The 17433-nt window shown below is 41.7% G+C and overlaps 1 protein-coding gene across 5 annotated transcripts; it reads right to left on the reverse strand.

The window, feature by feature from the left end:
• Positions 1–687: 687 nt before the first annotated feature.
• Positions 688–16935, reverse strand: PRKAB2 (protein kinase AMP-activated non-catalytic subunit beta 2). 5 transcript variants are annotated; one of them, XM_055312490.1, is made up of 10 exons: positions 16687–16934; positions 16243–16423; positions 12496–12662; positions 11560–11653; positions 11207–11327; positions 8074–8207; positions 7313–7381; positions 6848–6915; positions 6357–6394; positions 5139–5226 (listed from the first exon to the last, which is right to left on the reverse strand). In XM_055312490.1, exons 2-9 carry the CDS (start codon positions 16396–16398, stop codon positions 6391–6393), a joined length of 813 nt encoding a protein of 270 aa, XP_055168465.1. In that variant the 5' UTR covers positions 16399–16423; positions 16687–16934; the 3' UTR covers positions 5139–5226; positions 6357–6390. The 5 variants fall into 5 exon arrangements, 4 of the variants coding, with proteins under 4 accessions (XP_055168464.1, XP_055168466.1, XP_055168463.1 ...); XM_055312489.1 differs by lacking the exon at positions 6357–6394 and having other exon boundaries at positions 688–5226; positions 16687–16935; XM_055312491.1 differs by lacking the exon at positions 6848–6915 and having other exon boundaries at positions 688–5226; positions 16687–16933.
• Positions 16936–17433: the final 498 nt, after the last annotated feature.

A 17433-nucleotide genomic window follows, 5' to 3' on the forward strand; every position in this document is an offset into this window, starting at 1 on the left:
GTGTCCTTTCTCTGGTCTCCCTCAAAGAAATTTAACCCATGTTAGATGCTGTAGAGTGGCAAATACAGTGGAGTCTATGGTGTTTTAGGAAAAGTCCAGAGGTCAGCTATATAAGAACTCTGTGAAATAAAGCGATGGAAGCCAAAATTATCCTGTTTCCATCAAGAACAAGGAGAGTGATTATCTGTCAGAATGAAGCACATAATCTGCTTTCATATATAATGAAGTATCTGTCTGATAGTAAGAATAAGTAGGGAGGATCTTCATCCTGGATGTGCATTTGAATCATCTGGGGGCTTTAATACAGATGCCTAGATCCCTTATCAGATATTTCCATTTAATTAGGGATGAAGTAGTTGATGGGACATCAGTATTTTTACAGAACCTGCTAGGTGGTATGAATGTACAGATAGGGGTGAAAACCCTTAGTCTAGGGTCTCAGCAAATCTAGCACAGGATAACAGCTAAGTATGCAGATTTACAGAACATGCCAAATTTCAAATCACTGAGTTTGCATTCCTCTAGTTAATAATGGCATAGCCTGGAACAAAAAGAGAAGTAGCAGATGGATGATTTGTGTCCTACACCTACAACTTCTCTCTTTACCCAGAGGTGTTTGTGTGGTTCTGAGACTACCAAAGCAGATAGATCTTTATAATATAATTAGTGACCCATGAAGAACTCAAGTATTATTGCTGTATAATACTTTATTCAACAGTTTTATGGGAAAAAAAACCTCACATTTCTGTATGTGTTACATCACATAGTCCAGTAACAAATTACATTTGGGGAAAAGCTTTAAAATCCATTCTTGTATGCCAATCCTTTGTGGAATACCAAGAAGCAGCTCTGTACCTCAGCACTTAAAGGTTACAAAAAGCACCATTTAAAGGAGGATTCACGTATTTAATTCTCTTCCAAATTATAGTCTTATTCCCCTTTTATGACAGAGCTGCACTCATCCAAAATGCTTCAGTGAAATAATAACTAGCATCCTCCAATCTACCAAAATTCAAACAAGTCTCACATATGGGGCCCAGTGTGGAGATTAGGACTAACTGACATCAGTGAGCTTTGGCTGTTCTAAAACTGTAACCTAGGTAGGTAAATGTTCAGTGAATAGGAAAAGAAAAGAAGATGATCTGATCAAATACATAATATAATACTTATGGTAGGTAGGTATCCTTCGACCATTTAACCTGACTACAAAATCCAGTGTTTGGCATTTCACAGCAATCTTCCTGCAAAAGCACTGTGCTACACACAATTAATTCAACTCCAACTAGTGTTGGAACTAATAAAAGACTTCATTTTTAATGAAACAAATCACTTCAAAGCACAATAGAGAAAAGCAAATCAAGACAAAGTCCACATTTGAATCCTATAGGGATTCCATTGCTAAGAATTGGATTTCTTAAGTAACAGACTCTTGAGATTTCTGTCTCTCTCTTTTCTTTCTTCTTATAGTTTTAAAGAATAGATTTGGCCCTTTTACTCCAGAAATTTGGGTTCACTGCAGAAACAAGAGCCCCTCAACTTCCACTATGATGGGTGCTTATGGAGAAACAAATGCCTAGATCTAGAGTCTCCGTAACCCCTACCACTCCCAGGTGCTCTATCCCATGGGAGCTAGCAGTCCCCGATAGAAGACCACAAGGACTTGGCTGTAAGGATGAGCCCAAATAATGTGCGAACAAACTGTGTTATCTGCTCATAAGCCTATGCCCCGAATCACTAGAACATGAGGACTTAGAAATCTCTGAGAATATCTTTCAAACACATACAACATAGACTATTGCATATCATTGCATATGAGGTCAAAATTTTAAAAGCCCTATTTCCCCAGTTAGAAGCAGGGATTTCTATCATTAGTATGTCTCCTTCATTTATACCCAGATTAATATAACCACAGTCTGGAGGTAACACTTCATTCCAACTTAACTTCATTTTAGCAGCATACACAGAGTACTGACACTTTGCAAAGGTTTTCTCTCAGATCCACTAGGTATACAAGAGACAAGAAATAATTGTAGGGAGGCCTGGGTTTGTATGATTCTCTCAGAATCTCTTCTTGGATTCTTCTTTTACAGGGTTTCTCTACCATATAAGCATTGTTAAAAAAAAAAAAAGCCAACACTCGAGGCCAGGTTTGCCCATAGTGGGAGTTACAGAGTGACCCAATCCCATTCAACTCTAAGCTTCATGCAAGCTAATAACCATGACCATTACCAGCAAAATGACTAACATTTGTTTTAGGTAATGTTTGACCTGAGACCCTAGTAAAGTCAGTTTTACAAACGAAGGTAAAGCAGAATATAGAAGGGTAGAGACAAGGAAAAAGAGACAACGGGATGCTTTATACAGTAGGTTCTGTACAAGGAGATACAAGGATACCAGTATGATATATATCATTTAATTAACAACAAAAAGGCTATTTTTAGTTCTGAGTTAAGCCTTTAATTTTCTAGTTATCTTCCTCAGCTCAGTCACTCTTCCTTTTCCCCACAACCCCCAAATCATGCTGCAGTCCTTGAAGGGTTAGCCCTCCTAAAGAGTGATTTTCTAACTCTTCTTTGACTCTGTGAAACTCCTATAAGCAAAAACACCCACAGAAAAGTAAACTTTTTTTAAAGGCTAAAAGAGCAGGGTTTTTTTTTTTTCCTGCCTTTATTCATTTTCAAAATCTGCCAAGCTCTCTTCTGCAGAAAATAAACTATCCCTTTAACTAACATAAAAGAATGAGTTGGTTGTACTCTGAGCTACCTTCCTCTTTCCCTCTCTACCTTCTGGAACCGTTTCTTAGGGACAGACTATGTGTGATAGGGCTTCTCAGGGCCATAGGGTATATTAGCAGGGCAGAGAAGGAATAGTGCTGAAGGAGGCATCATCCAGTTGCCCTTGCCAGTCTTCTACTATACTGGCTGGTAGGCTCTCATTTCACATTTGGCTGGGAGATTACCTAAGAATTTAGAAGACTGACCCTTTTTGCACATATCCAGATTTGGAAGATATGAAGACTACAAGCACCAAGACCTAGTGTCACTGGAGCCAGAGCTAGTTCACAGAAGCCTCTTGCCTGAGAAACTTTTCCTGTCCCACTCTACTGATACATATGTGTAAAAATTTTAATACAGAACACATAGGCAATTACACTTCAATACTGTTGACAAGAAATAGTAGTGTAACAAAATCCTCCATGTAACAAGAATATGAATTCTCCTAAGTGGCCCACTTATTTAATGGGTATTGGAAAAAACAATAGTATAACTAAAGACAATGTAGATCCTGAGAGTACATTAGGATTCGGCCTGGATTTTTAAAATAACACACCACTCAAAAAGTGCTTGGGACCCTAAAAGGTTTCCCACAAGAGCTTTTTACTGCAGAAGGGTCCTTGAGTGGCTAAAGCAGTACCTACTCTCATCAGGTAACCCTCAAAGCACTCAGCAATTTACATTCCCAGCAAAACAACCCCAGTGCCCTACTGCCTCCATCCCAGCATCTAAGGGGATGTATAAAGATAACTGTATAATCAGCTTTAAATAGGAAAGACAGGAGGTAGCTAAACTGACCTATGGGTGCCCTTTTGGTGTGGCTGGACACATCCTAACAGTCCAGGTATCTCTTGAGCATCAAGTTTGGCCTCCTTCAGTGTTAAGTGTTTTGATTTGCATTTATCTGTAATGGAAGAGCCACAGATACTTGGGAAAAAGTTTTATCTCTGAACCCCAGGAGTGGACTGGATAGCTACTCTTCATTCCACAAATGAAAATCATTGACCCCACTTCTTCATCAAACACTTTTAAAAAAGAGAAAAACAAAACGATCCCGTTTGTACTTGGTGCAGGGAAGCAATAATGTTCATGGTTAGGAATCCTGGGGGGACTTTCTTGCTTCTTGGCCTATTGAGTCTCTAAGTTGAAGGATCTTTTTAGGGGCACCAAATGAGCCTGAATTTGTATCTAGAACAGTGTTCAGCATAGTGACATGCACAGGGTTGGCCACATTAATGTCAGATTGCAGAAGGCTACTGCAGACTACTTACTACTTTCTTGTTGAAGAAAATCTTGGGAACCATTTATCAAGAGCCTAAAATTTCCCTATTCGGTCTCTTAAGAACAATGAAAAGGCATTTTTTAATTAAAGAAAATTGTAGGCACATAAAAATCTCCCAAGGATGAAAGACATTAAAGTTTTCCTTGGTTTCACTCCTACCCTCAATGCTACCTGTGAAAGAAAATATGGAAGCAGGGCCAGGCCTGGTGGGAAAACCTATGGAAATGCGCTGGGACAGCCTGAGCCGTGATGGCACTAAGCTAAAACAAGGAAGTCAACCTTCTGCACTCTGTCTTTCCTATAATGCTGAGACATATTTTCCTTATTAGGAGTTAAAACAAGTGGTAACAAAGTGGCCCAGGCCTATGCTGGGCAGAAAAGGAGACTTTCTGTCAGCCCTAGTCTGTGCTGTAGGTCACGTCTCACATAGCTTTGGAAGAATGGGTCACTTGCCAGTGAGTTTTGTGTTAGGAAAGGGATAATGATCTGAAGGTTATCAAAGCAAGAAGTGAAGTGAAATGAAAAGAAAAAGGGTTCCTGCGGGGCATCTGGTATAAAAAGCACAGGTTGTGCCACATACTCTAGGAATACAGAGAACCCATGCAAGAAAAGCTGCCCCTGAAAGGAGGGCAGATGTCTGGCACGAGCCCATCCCTTGGAAAGCTAAGGTAGCAGTAGAATCTCTACCCAACAAGGATCCTGAGAGTTGGCTCTTCATTCATTCTAGGAAAAAAGCTTCCTTTAATGGTTCTTCCTGCAGCTCCCCCAAACTGGTCTTGGCGAGGCCCCACAGGCAGAGAGAACACATCTAGCTAGGAGGCTTCCATTAACTTTCCTCTCATAGATGTATATATATATGTCTATATATATATATATATATATATAATTTTTTTTCTTAAAAATAAATTCCATGAACTCATAAAGCTCTCGTCTGCAATCAAATGCAAAAGCAGAGCATCCTACTCAAAGGCTCTGAAACACACATATCAGCCTCAAAGCAAATTAGCCTTCCAGTCTTAAGTAAGACTGATCCAGTCCAGAAAGGCAAGGGAGGTGCTTCTCTTAAATCCTGGGAGGCAGGAAGGGATCCCTTCAGATAGGCTTGTACAGCAGAGTAGTGACATACTTCTTCTTGTAGCGATGGGTTGCACTAAGGACCATCACACTGTCCTGCAAGGGAAAGAAAACATGCAGCTAATTCGTTAGTTCAGATGATAAGCGGCTCTTCCCCAGCCATCAGTCCCTCAGTCTGTCACATTTAACAGAAACAGTTGATATTACAGAAACAGGTTGGTTTGGGAGTCGATTCAACTAAAATTCCAATCCTGACTTCTCTATTTGTGGCTCTGAGTAATCTACTTATGCCTTTAAGCCTTTTTTCTCATCATGACAAAGGACAACACCTACCATGAAGGTGGCTCTGATGATTATATGAAAGTATCTGGCACAGTATCTGGCACATAATAGGTGGAGAAATATTAGTCTCCTACCTCACTTCTTTCCCCACTTCAAAATTGAATATTGGGCTTAAAACTAGCATGGAAAAAAAAAAATCCTGACGTTCATTTTTAGAAGGAAGTCTAAAATGCAATGAGAAGAAATGGCAGTGATCCTTCCTCCCCACCCATTTCCAAGCCCCAAAGCAGGTCTGATTTCCACTTAATACCAGGGATGAACTTAAAAAGTTCGTTCTAATCAAAAGGAGACTCAGGAATCCCTCTACATCCTTGAACAAAGTGGACCCCAAAAACTTCTTTGGAAAGACACTCAATCCGATGGATCAACTCCAAACAGCCTAAACAATCTGACAGAACCAGGAATGGGTCAAGGCCAAGCTGAATCACAGTAATCAAGACCTGGACCTGGGTCAGAACCAATATGAAGAGTAAGAGGTACTCTTTTCCTGGCTGTGTTAGCTCAAGAGTATGACATGGGAGATGGTAGCCCTGTGAGAGTATCAGTTGATAGCCAAGGAGCAGTTACAGGAGGCAATACTCAGTCTGATCCCACGGAGCTCCAGGAAATCCAACTGAGAAGCCAATGCATCTTCCCATTTTCCCATATGCTGTATTATCTACAATGAATGCTTCTCAGATTAACCTTCTATGACCAGACTATGCTGGTCATAGCTTAAATATGACAGAAGTTAGGCAGGTAAAAAATTCAACTCCAGGTAGGGTTTGATAGAGATGAGAAGCAGGTGAAAGAAAGACCTACTTGGAAAGACCTGAAGCAGTGATCTCTAGGAAAAGAACATGGAATGAGGACAGGAGGACCTCCGTCCTCTCTCTGGTACTTACTGGCATTATGACCTTCTCTGAGCCTTATTTTCTTTTATCTATAAAACAGGGGTTAAAAATAATACTTACCCACAAGGTTATTACAAAAATTAAATTCAGTAATATATATTTGAAAAGTACTACATAATCTGCTAAAAATAGCTGTATCAGTGATCTCTCTAATTGGGATGCACATCTAAGAAATATAAGCAGCTTAAAAAACAATTACTGGGGATCCATCCTAGTTGCACTTATTCAGAATCTCTGGGGAGGTAGACTTTGAATGGTAGTTTTACAAATTTCCCAAGTGATTGTGATGATAATCAGCCTAGTCCAGTAACTACAGAGCTCATAAACCTATGAGCTATAAAACCTCATTCCAAAAGCCAAACCACAAAAACATGACAAGATTGAATGTGTATTTTCAACCCAGACTCTAAAGCAGGATAGAAACTAAAAAGGACTCTAGAATTGGAGGGGACAGAGCAAATGTGGTCACATTTCTCCTTTACCTGGTGCAGAAAACGATGGAGCCAGTGAGTGTATATGACTGAAGAACCCAAAAGCAGCTCACATCCACCTTTAAAAGTCAAACGTCTAAATCACATTCAAGCAGTCTCTGAACTAGAGGATAAACTTGCTTTGTCTGCAAATGAAATCCTAGTGCTAATGAACTCTAATTTAATTGAGTAGGTCGTGCAAAGGTTATAGCTATCCAAAAAGAAAGCAGGAAGAAAAAAGTTCATTCAGTCACAGGGCAATTCAGCTAGCCAGAACATCAGGATAGGGACTAAGATTAAAAACAAACAAACAAAAAACCCATCTACTAGTTTAAAAAAAAAAAAGAAACTTCTTTTCCTATAATTTGACCATTACAGCCAGCTTTAGCTTCAGTGAGGTAGCAGGGCAAGTAACCACTGGAGAACATCTGTTACCCTTGCCTTCCCATTTTGGGAAGAGCCAGGCCCACCACTTACCTTAATGGACAATGCATAGAGATGGTTTAGCATAACATGATTGGGCTCAGGAAGCAAGGCTGGGTCACACTAAGGAGGAAAAAAAAAATCACTGACTAAGGTTAAATGCACAGTTTTAAAGCAAACAACTTACTCTTCCTTAGAGCTCTTTGGAACTGTTGAGGAACTCTATACTAGAATATGTATTTCTTTTAAATAATACACTCAACCTAATATATATCAATCATTATGTTCTCATTACAGAGAATTAGGAAAATTCTGAGTCCAGGGCAGAAACTCTATACCTTCGCTTCTATTTATCTCCCTTAACAGAGCTAAAACAAAAATCTTGCCCACAACATATATAGATTTGTGTTAAGAGGCAAAAAATAATCTTAGTGGGAATCAAGTAAATTGACTAGAGATGTAAATTATATGGACCAAAAAAACCCAACCCAAACCCCTTATACTCCTTTTGTATATCCCCAGATGGTAAGTGTGCCTTATCTTGTGTTGGAACAGAAGTCCCAGAAATTGATTCTAGCAATCCATGGCTCTGGGCCTAATATTATTAGGCCCAGAGGATAACTATGACTTTTGATATCAGTACCTGGACAAGTCACAATTCAGACTTGGAAAAAGGAATCTTTAATGCTACTGATATGTATGATTTATATTCTCAACACAGCTTTGTAATAATCCCAACCTTTAGGATTACTAACTTTGGCTCAAACAGTCCTAGTAACACCAACATGCCCCAGCAATTCTCTTAGGATACTCACAGAAATATTAGTGTCCTTGTTAAGAATAACTTGAAGAAGGTGAGGAGGTAGGATGGGTGGGGATTTGAATCTCTCCTCGGATCGAAATACATACATTTCTTGACCATAAGGCCCTGGGGGAGAGCTGGAAAGGTCTGGAAGATATTTATCCAAATATAAGAGAAAGTTGGAGAGCCAGTAAAAATGTATGAAAAAACTGTCACTACATGGCAGCTAATATTAAATATGGTAGAAGTCATCAATCATATACCTGTAACCTGCTGGGTCTACCATGTAAGACAAAGAAAGAGTCTGAGTTATCCTGAACATGGACCCTGAAATTCTTCAACATGGCAACATGATGTGGAGGACAGAGGAGGAGATGAGGAGTGAAAGACGTAGGTTCAGAGAAGAACTACTCTATTTATCAAATGTATAACCTGGGACAAGTCCTTTTACTACAGTCAGTTTCTTCATTCATAAACTGACAATAATAATCCCTATCCTATTTCAAATGTTTTTACAGGAATCAAATGAGTTAGCAGATATGACAATGCTTTGTAAACTGTCAAACGATGTGAAAAAATTAGGTTTTTCCTTTTTTCCACCCAAGCAACAAACAACAAGGTTATCAACTCTAAGACTGCTGACATTACAATGATTCCAACAATGACGACAAGACTACTAACAATGTAGTAGTTGTTAGGGAAATGTAAATCAAATACCACTCTACACTCATTAAAATGGCTATGATAAAGGACACTGTAATAATTGGTGGTGAGGCTGTGGAGAAATTGGAACCTTTTTACTATCCCCATTGCTGGCAGGAATGTAAAATGGTGTAGCAGCTTTGGAGAACAATTGGGTAATTCCTCCAAAAGTTAAAATAAAGCAGTCATAGTCTTGGGAAATGAAAACACATGTCCACACAAAGACTAGACCACAAATGTTCAGAAGAGCACAGTTTATACTAGACAAAAAGTAGAAATGATCCAAATGTCAATCGGTTAATGAATGGATAAACAAAATCACATATCCATTCAGTGGAATTTTATTCAGCCATAAAAAGGAGTGAAGTACTAATACATATTACAACATGGATGAACTCTGAAAACATGGTAAGTGAAAGAAGCCAAACACCAAAGACCACATATTGTGTGATACTATTTATATGAAAAGTCCAAAATAGTTAAATCCATACAGATACCAAGTAAATCAGGAAATTGGGTGAAAGAGAGAAGAGAGAAATATCAAAAGTATGCTAGTTCTCTTTCTATATAATTTTGATTCTATGTCTCTTGTTCATCAGTTGCTTCGCCAGAATCATATAATGCAAAAACGTAGAGCTGCAAGTGGTCTCATCATTTAATTCAGTATAATTAAACCCTTGTTAACCACTGCCCCACCAGTCAAGAAGAATGTTCACCTTTATTTTCTGAGCTTATATGATGAAAATATTTGCACGATTTTCATAAACAAACAATTACTATACTGCTGGTCTTTTAGAAGCTACATAAACCACCCTTGTGCCCTGAGATTCTAATATGCTCCACTGAAGCTTGTGTCTCCTCAGCTGAGAATCACTGTGATTCTAAGCCTCTGATTTTAGTGATACGGAACTGAGAACCAGAAAGGTTGAAGACCAGTCCATGACTTCAAAGTTAGTGAGTAGCAGGCTTTGAACACACAAAGGCAAAGTGTGCTCACTGGAAATAAGGTGCCCAGTTCTTTAGATAGTTATAGCCTTTAACGTAGTATACTGAGATGGTAACTGTGGATGTGGTTAGCAAATCACTCTTCTGATGCTGGAGCAAATGTGATGAAAGCCATGGAAAAGTAACATTGGGAGAAACCAAAGGATACAGGTCTTTTCCTCTACCAAGAACATTTTTTTTTTTTAAATTTTTATTTATTTATGATAGTCACAGAGAGAGAGAGAGAGAGAGAGGCAGAGACACAGGCAGAGGGAGAAGCAGGCTCCATGCACTGGGAGCCTGATGTGGGATTCGATCCCGGGTCTCCAGGATCGTGCCTTGGGCCAAAGGCAGGCGCCAAACCGCTGCGCCACCCAGGGATCCCAAGAACATTTTTTTTTTAACCAAAACTTACAAAACTTCAGTTAACATATACACCAAAGAGTTGTGGGGTTTTTGTAACCCTTTCTCCCCAAAGGCTGCCATAGTTAGAGGACTAAATAAAAATATACTGCCAGCCAACCTATCAAACTGGCAGGATTAAACTAATGCAGCTAAACAAGGCAAACTAAACAAAACTAGCCTGGGTTGGGTAAATTGTCAAAAGGTCAATGAAAACTTGAAATATTACCAGAAGTAGATTTTTAAACTATAAAGCACTTTGGTAGCTCATGAAAGAAAGGATAAAATAGAAAATAAACTGTATCACATGGGGCAACCCCGGGTGGCTCAGCGGTTTAGTGCCATATTCAGCCCAGGGCCTGATCCTGGAGTCCTGGTATAGATAACCACGTCAAGCTCCCTGCATGGAGCCTGCTTCTCCCTCTGCCTGTGTCTCTGCCTTTCTCTCTGTGTGTCTTTCATGAATAAATAAAATATTTTTTTTTTAAAAAAGAAAAACTAAAGAAAATCCCTTAAAAGGGGGGGGGCATCACATGTGACAAAGACACACATTCTGCTGAGACTTGTGTTACAGGCATGGGGGGGTGGATGGGGAGGGAGAGAGAGAGAGAGAGAGAGAATTGAGTTATAATGTAAAACAAATGTCTTGCTGTGGATCCTAGTTAAAAAGTTTGAAATCATGGGGCACCTAGGTGGCTCAGTTAGCCTTTGGCTCAGGTCATTATCCCAGGGTCCTGGGAGAGAGACCTGCATAGAGATCCCTATTCAGCCGGGAGTCTGCCTCTCCTTCTCCATCTCCCTCAGCTCATGCTCTCTCTCACTGTCTCAAATAAATAAAATCTTTTTAAAAAGCTTTTAAATCAAATACACTGAGATTTCTTTTCTCTCAGAGAAGGAGATCTAAACGTTTAGAGGAAAAATATACATATATGTACATATAACGCATATATGATTCAGAAGATTCTTGAGGAGAAAATGAAAAGACAAAAACCACTCTTAGGAAGAAACTTGCATTGTAAGAAAAACACATTAAGAAAGAGCAAATACTACAAAATTACCTCGACAAGATGTCTCCGAGCTTTCCATTGAATCTAGTTTTAAAGCATCAAACACCTCAAAGTCAGATTTCTTGACATGGATCAAATTGTTAATTGTGCCAAGCTGACTGGTAACCACAGGCTGAAACAACGAATGGAAAACATTCATAAACCCTGTTTTAATTCATCGCTTCCATCTAACTCTCCTATTTAAAAAAATGATCATACTCAGCACCTCCATCTTTAATCAAGAGAGAAATCCTCCAGTGTAGGAGCCCATCAATCCTGACAGGAATGATGTTTGATACCAAAGGGAGTAACAGTCAAAAGAACATAGTTAAGATAATGGCTACCCTTGGAGATCAAGACCTTACCTCTGACGGATCATGAACCCACTGTCCATCCACGAAAAACTTGTACTGGTGCTCTCCCTCAGGAAGGTCTAAGATGGCAACAAAGTCATTATGGCTACAGAAGAAAACACAAAGTTAACAGGCCAAGTTCCTGTTAGAAGACAGAATGCAAATATAAAAACCATGAGACATTCACAACATCATACCAATGATCTCCCACAATCCTAAGCGATTGTTCCCCATGGAATAAAAATAATTTATAGACTCATTCTCCTTTTCTGTATCACCTTGAGCATATATTTGCCAGCCCGTCCCAATAACTTTAGTTCTTAATTAATATCTGGAAAAGAATAATAGATGTTAATCCCCCAAAATGGTTCACCTTAGTGCAACTAATTTGCTTTAGGAACAGATCCCTCACAAGTGTAAATAAGATAGCAGGTAGCTTCAGAATACAGAAGTGCCTCAAGACACCCCTTCCAAATTTTGGTGAGCCTTTTCTGAAAAAAATGACCTACATATAAATGAAGGGCCATTCTGATTAACAAGTAATTCATTATTGCTCTACAAGCAACAATTCACATTATTACCTAGAACATCATGTGTTTTGTTTTAGTGCAGAAGTCAGAGAAAGTAGACTCAGCCAGTTACAGATGACTTCCCACAAGCATAGACAGGACTTGTGTTAACACAGTCCTAAAGAATGTACCCACAAAGCTGAATAAGTTCCTCTGAGGTAATAATATTCCAACCAGTAAAACATCTCTGACTCACTGAGATTTAAAAAAAAAAAAAAAAAAAAAAGGTCACAGATGTAGTTATTGGTCACAGAAAATATTCTAGAGAGAGTCCCTAGCTGGTGAAGAGGAGTAGTCCAGCCAGGACTCTCTCCTGAGAAGGGAAATCAGGTCCCTACTCCTGGACCCTGTAGACTCAACCAAGAACACTTGTCTTCACCTCTTAATCAGTGGAATCTTGGTGCTCCAATTGTTGAAGGACCCAGAGATGAAGACCTCTTTGCCTCCTTCAGACCATCGGATAACAGTGGGCCGAGCCTGCTGTGTGGGCTTTACGGAGTCCTCCAAATCCTGTTGCCATGATACAAACTCTTTGTCCCCAGGGAGCTGTAAGAAGGATTAGGTCATCCCTAAATTGTGACCCAGGAATTCTTAAAAGGTCACTCTCCTCCCTAGGGCAGAGAGGGGTGCTATGTTTCTGGTAAGAATCAATAAGCCTTGAAATTAGCAGCTGAATCAGATTTTGAACAAACTATAGAAAAATAAGTCATCTAGGACCCAAATGGTCAAACAGCTTATGCTCAGGGGTTGACCAAATCACAACCTAACTTTAGAGTCTGCATGTATCACTCACCCTTTCAGAGCCTTCTGATCTCCCTTTAAAACAAGTTGGGGGAGGGGGTGTGCTTACTCCCAGTTACCAGATCAACCCACAGGCAGGCAATTATGATATACTTTTGAGTACCTCTTAAGAGAAAAAAATAAGAAAAAAAGTATGTTTCCATAAAAAGCAATGAACTTAGCCATGTATTTTTCATATGTAAGTATGATCAGCTCTCAATTATCGGTAGTAATGCAAGTTAGAGATACTGTAATTCGTAAATAATTAATAAACTTCATTTTAGCTAATAGGTTACAAAAGGACATTAAAAGCATAAAAAAATCATGTATCATTGGTTTTTTAAATTTTGAGAAGTGGTTATAAATCTTACTTGCTCACTCCTGGCAGGTATATACTAATTATTTCAGGAGTGAGGATGAAAACTCTGGACCCTCAAGAAACATCAGATCAAAAACAGGGCTTTTGTTTAAGGAAGCTTCCTTTGACAAAAGCCGTTTCAATAGCAAATGAGGTCTGTAAGGATTCTAAAAAGAAAAAACAAATGGACTCCTTATTTAGTTTATTTTCATTACCCTCCCTTAGAACAAAAGTTGGCAGAAGATGGTCAGTGAGCCAGATGCTTTTATAAATAAACTTTTCTTGGAAAATTGCCACACTCACTCATTTACATATTTATCTACAGCTATTTTCATGCTATAGTAGCCAAACTGTTGTGATAGAGACTGTATGGCCCACAAGGTCTAAAATATTTACTGTCTGGTCCCTTATAGAAAAAGTCTACTGACCCCCACTTCAGAATGGTTTAAATGACTTCGGTAAATAGGACTGTATTGTATCAAGTCAAAATGTCACCAAATAGAATAATGTGGGTTAAAAAAAAGGATTAACTTATTCATATGGGCTTTACTTTCAAAATGGCTATGGACTTCCATATGGTCTCTCAATATTCCTCAAAACTATACTAATGAGACACCAGTAACAGCATAAACTGAAGTAAACAGAGAATTGAAGGGACTTTCACATTACGTAAGGAAGTGACTTAAGTGAAAACCTTGATCTCCATATTCCTAAAGGAATGCACCTTTGCCTGACTGGCTGCATTAGAATCACAAAAATTTTTACATATGCCTAAGAATAACTCAGATTCTGGTTTACATATGGGACCTAGGAACCCGTTTTTAAAAAGCTTCACAGAGAATATTATTACTGTGATTATGTTAAACGAAGGAAAAAACCTCAACTTTACAGATACATCCTAAAATATTTACAGATAAAATAACATTTGATAGGATGTCTGGAATTTGTTTCAAAATATTTGGTAGGGGGAAGTGGATTGGCATAGACATGACATAAATTTGTTCTAATTTAATCATTGTTTAAACTGGGTGATGGGTATACAGGAGTTTACTATATTACTCTAACTACTTTGAAACATGGAAAATGTCTCTAATTTTCCATATAGTGTTTAAACAAATTTTAGGTGATTCTAATGTGCAAACAGGGTTGAGAACCACTGACCTAGTCCACTGAAGAGGACTGGCATTTGAAGCAATGTTGGCCCCACTGCCACTGTTTGTATGAGTTACTTTGATGATTTAGTATTTTCAAATTCGAATTTGAAAGCTACAAACTATTAATATGCCCGGCTTTGGAAGAAAGCCCTTCCACATATGACATGACATTTCTGTGGCAGGCCTGAGTGCAGCTGACTAGCAGAAAGACCATTTACTCCAAGTTAAATTGTCAGCAAAATCATTAGGAAAAGAGGCAAAACAATGAGAACTACAGTTTGAAAATATTTAAGCAAAACAATGAAGGAAGAAGTAAAGAGACTAGATTGAGAACTATAAAATTTTACATGTATAAGAGACCTTAGGAATTATCTGAACCAATTTTCTTATTCACCAATGGCAAGACTGGGGTTAGGGAAGGAAGGAACCAAAATAGGCTCCATTTCAGATGGAGCAACCTGGCTTTTATTCAGCACACCAATTATTGCAGTCAGTTTGACAAATACACTGTACTTAAATCCTGAGTCATTGACATAGGAAAAGGGTAAAATTAGGAGGTGGATCACCTTGAGAAAGCTTCTAAGGAAATTCAAAATGACTGGCTAGATGGCCCAAATGCTGAGAAAGAAGTTCTAAAGTGGGAGAAGGAAGAAAGGAATGGAGAAGAAACCCCAAGATGGTTCTTTTAACCACCTTCACTTCTTTTTCTGTAGTTATGTTTTCAACTGGGATTCAAGAAAATAAACAGAATCCAAATTTCATGTGCTACCAATGGGGCAAATCATTTCTTTACTCCCTAAAACCCCAATTTGGTGAAAGGTTTGAAGTGATAAAAAAAAAACATCAAACAAACACACCTGAATCTCCTCAATCCCTCCATTTTTTCTACTTCCTCCCACTCGGACTGCCTGGAGGGATTATTGTTATTTCATGCTGACAGCTCTAAATGGGACTAGAAATAATCGGATGGTAATCCCATTGCAGTCAACTCTATCTAATCTCCGGGTGGGCACAAGCTGCCGCTTTTCTGGAAGTCCTTGGGTTTGAGAGCCTGCCCGGCAGCTGCGGGTTGTCCGTTTTCAGCGATGGTAACGTCATGAATTCCTACTGGAAGAGGAGAAATCCTGGATCGTCTGCTCTCCCAGTTGACCAGCAGCTGGGTGTGAAGGAAGCACCTCAGCCACCGCAATATAAAGGATGAGATGAAAACTGAGCAGTCAGCCAAAGGAAGTCCTTTACTGATCTCCAAGACGAGGAGAAAGTATCAAATAGGCAAGTGGTTGCTGCTCACAATCCTGCCAAAGGGGAAGAGGATCCGAAGTGCCGGGTTCTTAGAAGAGCAAAAATGATACTGATACCTACAGGTTATCAGAAAAAAGAAATTCATTTGCCTGCCTCAGGATAAACCTGAGAAACTGTCTCAGATGATCAGCCACTCAGGCAACCTACCGTCTTTTAAGTTTTCTACCAGGGTCTATAGGGTTCACAACCTATAAACTCATCAATACTCTCCAAGAGGGCTCCTGCCTGTTCGGGAAACCAGGGATGGGTGTGTGTGTGGGGGGGGGGGGGCGTTGGGTGTGTGGGTGGCGTTGGGGACACTCTACAGTCCCCATCGTAAAAATACGGCCAGCAGGTCAGGCGAACAACAGAAACTCCGCCTCTATAGTATTTTGAGGCAGCACCGCAGGCGTAAGTTACCCTCCAACATCTCCGTCCCCCCCCCCAGCCCCATCCCTTTAGTTCAGAAAACCGTAACCGAGGTCAGTGTGGTAAGGAGGAGCTGGACAGCCGGCCCGCCGCCGCTGGGCCGCCGGGGCGCGGGGAGGCTCACCTTGGGGTCCGGCAGGCTGAAGACGCTGGGGTCGTCCGTACTCCCCACCATGATCTTGTGCTCCTTGCCCGGCGCGTGGCCGCCGGCGCCCTCGGCGCGAGAAGCCTTGGCGCCGTGGCGCTCGCCAGCCACCCGGTCGCTGGTGGTGTTTCCCATGGCTGTAGCTCGAGTCGGGGGCCGCCTGCCGGGGCCAACAACACGGGGCTTCAGCACCCGGCGGCCGCGTCGGGGGCGCCCCCCGCTCCGCCCCTGCGCCTGGGGACCCGGGCCAGGGAACCCCCGCCCCAGGGAAGCCGTGCCCGGGGTCCCCCCCTTCCTCGGCCTCCGGGAGCGCCCGGGGCCCCCCGCCCCCCGCCTCTCGACGCCCGCTGCCGGGGAAACCCACGTCGGGGAACTCCCCGCATCCCCGCGTTCACTGCCCGGGGGCGCCCCCACCCCAGTCACCTCCCGCGATGCTCTGCCTCCTCCCCTGGCCACTCGTGAGGTGGCTGTTCTGCGGTTACGTCCACCAATAAAGTTATTGAAATTGAAGCCGCGCCCCGCGCCAGAGATCCGGGTTTCCTCCTAAAATGGCTACGAGGCCAGGGGCGCCAGGCCCGCCCCGCGCGCGTTCCCTACGGCCGCGCGGCGACGGCTCCCGAGCTCGCCGGCCGCTCTAGCCGCCACCGCCGCCTCGGTGGTGGGCAGCCTCCCGCGCCAGGCGGGGGCGCCCGCTCCGCGTCGGGCTCGGGCTGGGCGGGGCGCGGGCTCCGCCGACGCCGACCCGGAATCCTTGGCGCGGTCAGCCGCGGGCCGGCCTTCCGGAGGAGACGGTCTCCGGGGGCAGCAGGGCCGCCCTCGCGGCCTCAGGTGCTCCGTCCCCGGAGAAGCGGCGCTGCCTCCCTGCCGCCCGCCTCACCTGGCTTCAGGTTAAAGAGAACGCTCTCTGGGCAACCCGGACAGGCGGGTTCCTCCGGGGATTTAGAGACCGTATTTCCTACTGGAATCAGAAGGAAGTAGCGGCGACTGCTTGAGGTACCTACCAGCTGGCTGCGGGGGGCAGCAGCCAGCCTCGACTGGGGCCCCAGTGAGGAAGGAGTAATTAGGAGAGAAACCTTGACGGACGCGTGAAACCAGTCTGAAGAGGAGGAGAAAGCTATTCTGAGCTGAGAAACAGCGAAATGCAACGAGCAACCCCAAAAGAAGTACCAT

The sequence above is a fragment of the Nyctereutes procyonoides genome, unplaced genomic scaffold (genome assembly GCF_905146905.1).
Source record: "Nyctereutes procyonoides isolate TBG_1078 unplaced genomic scaffold, NYPRO_anot_genome, whole genome shotgun sequence".
NCBI classification, from domain to species: domain Eukaryota; kingdom Metazoa; phylum Chordata; class Mammalia; order Carnivora; family Canidae; genus Nyctereutes; species Nyctereutes procyonoides.

What these genes read in the sequence shown, in the direction of transcription:
- PRKAB2 (XM_055312489.1), bottom strand. Translation starts at nt 16,398, where the DNA reads ATGGGAAACACCACCAGCGACCGGGTGGCTGGCGAGCGCCACGGCGCC. An exon ending in TCAGCCTGCCGGACCCCAAG is followed by an intron (nt 12,663 to 16,242) that starts GTGAGCCTCCCC and finishes TCCTTCTTACAG; the next exon opens with CTCCCTGGGGACAAAGAGTT. An exon ending in TCTATGCATTGTCCATTAAG is followed by an intron (nt 6,916 to 7,312) that starts GTAAGTGGTGGG and finishes TGACTTTTAAAG; the next exon opens with GTGGATGTGAGCTGCTTTTG.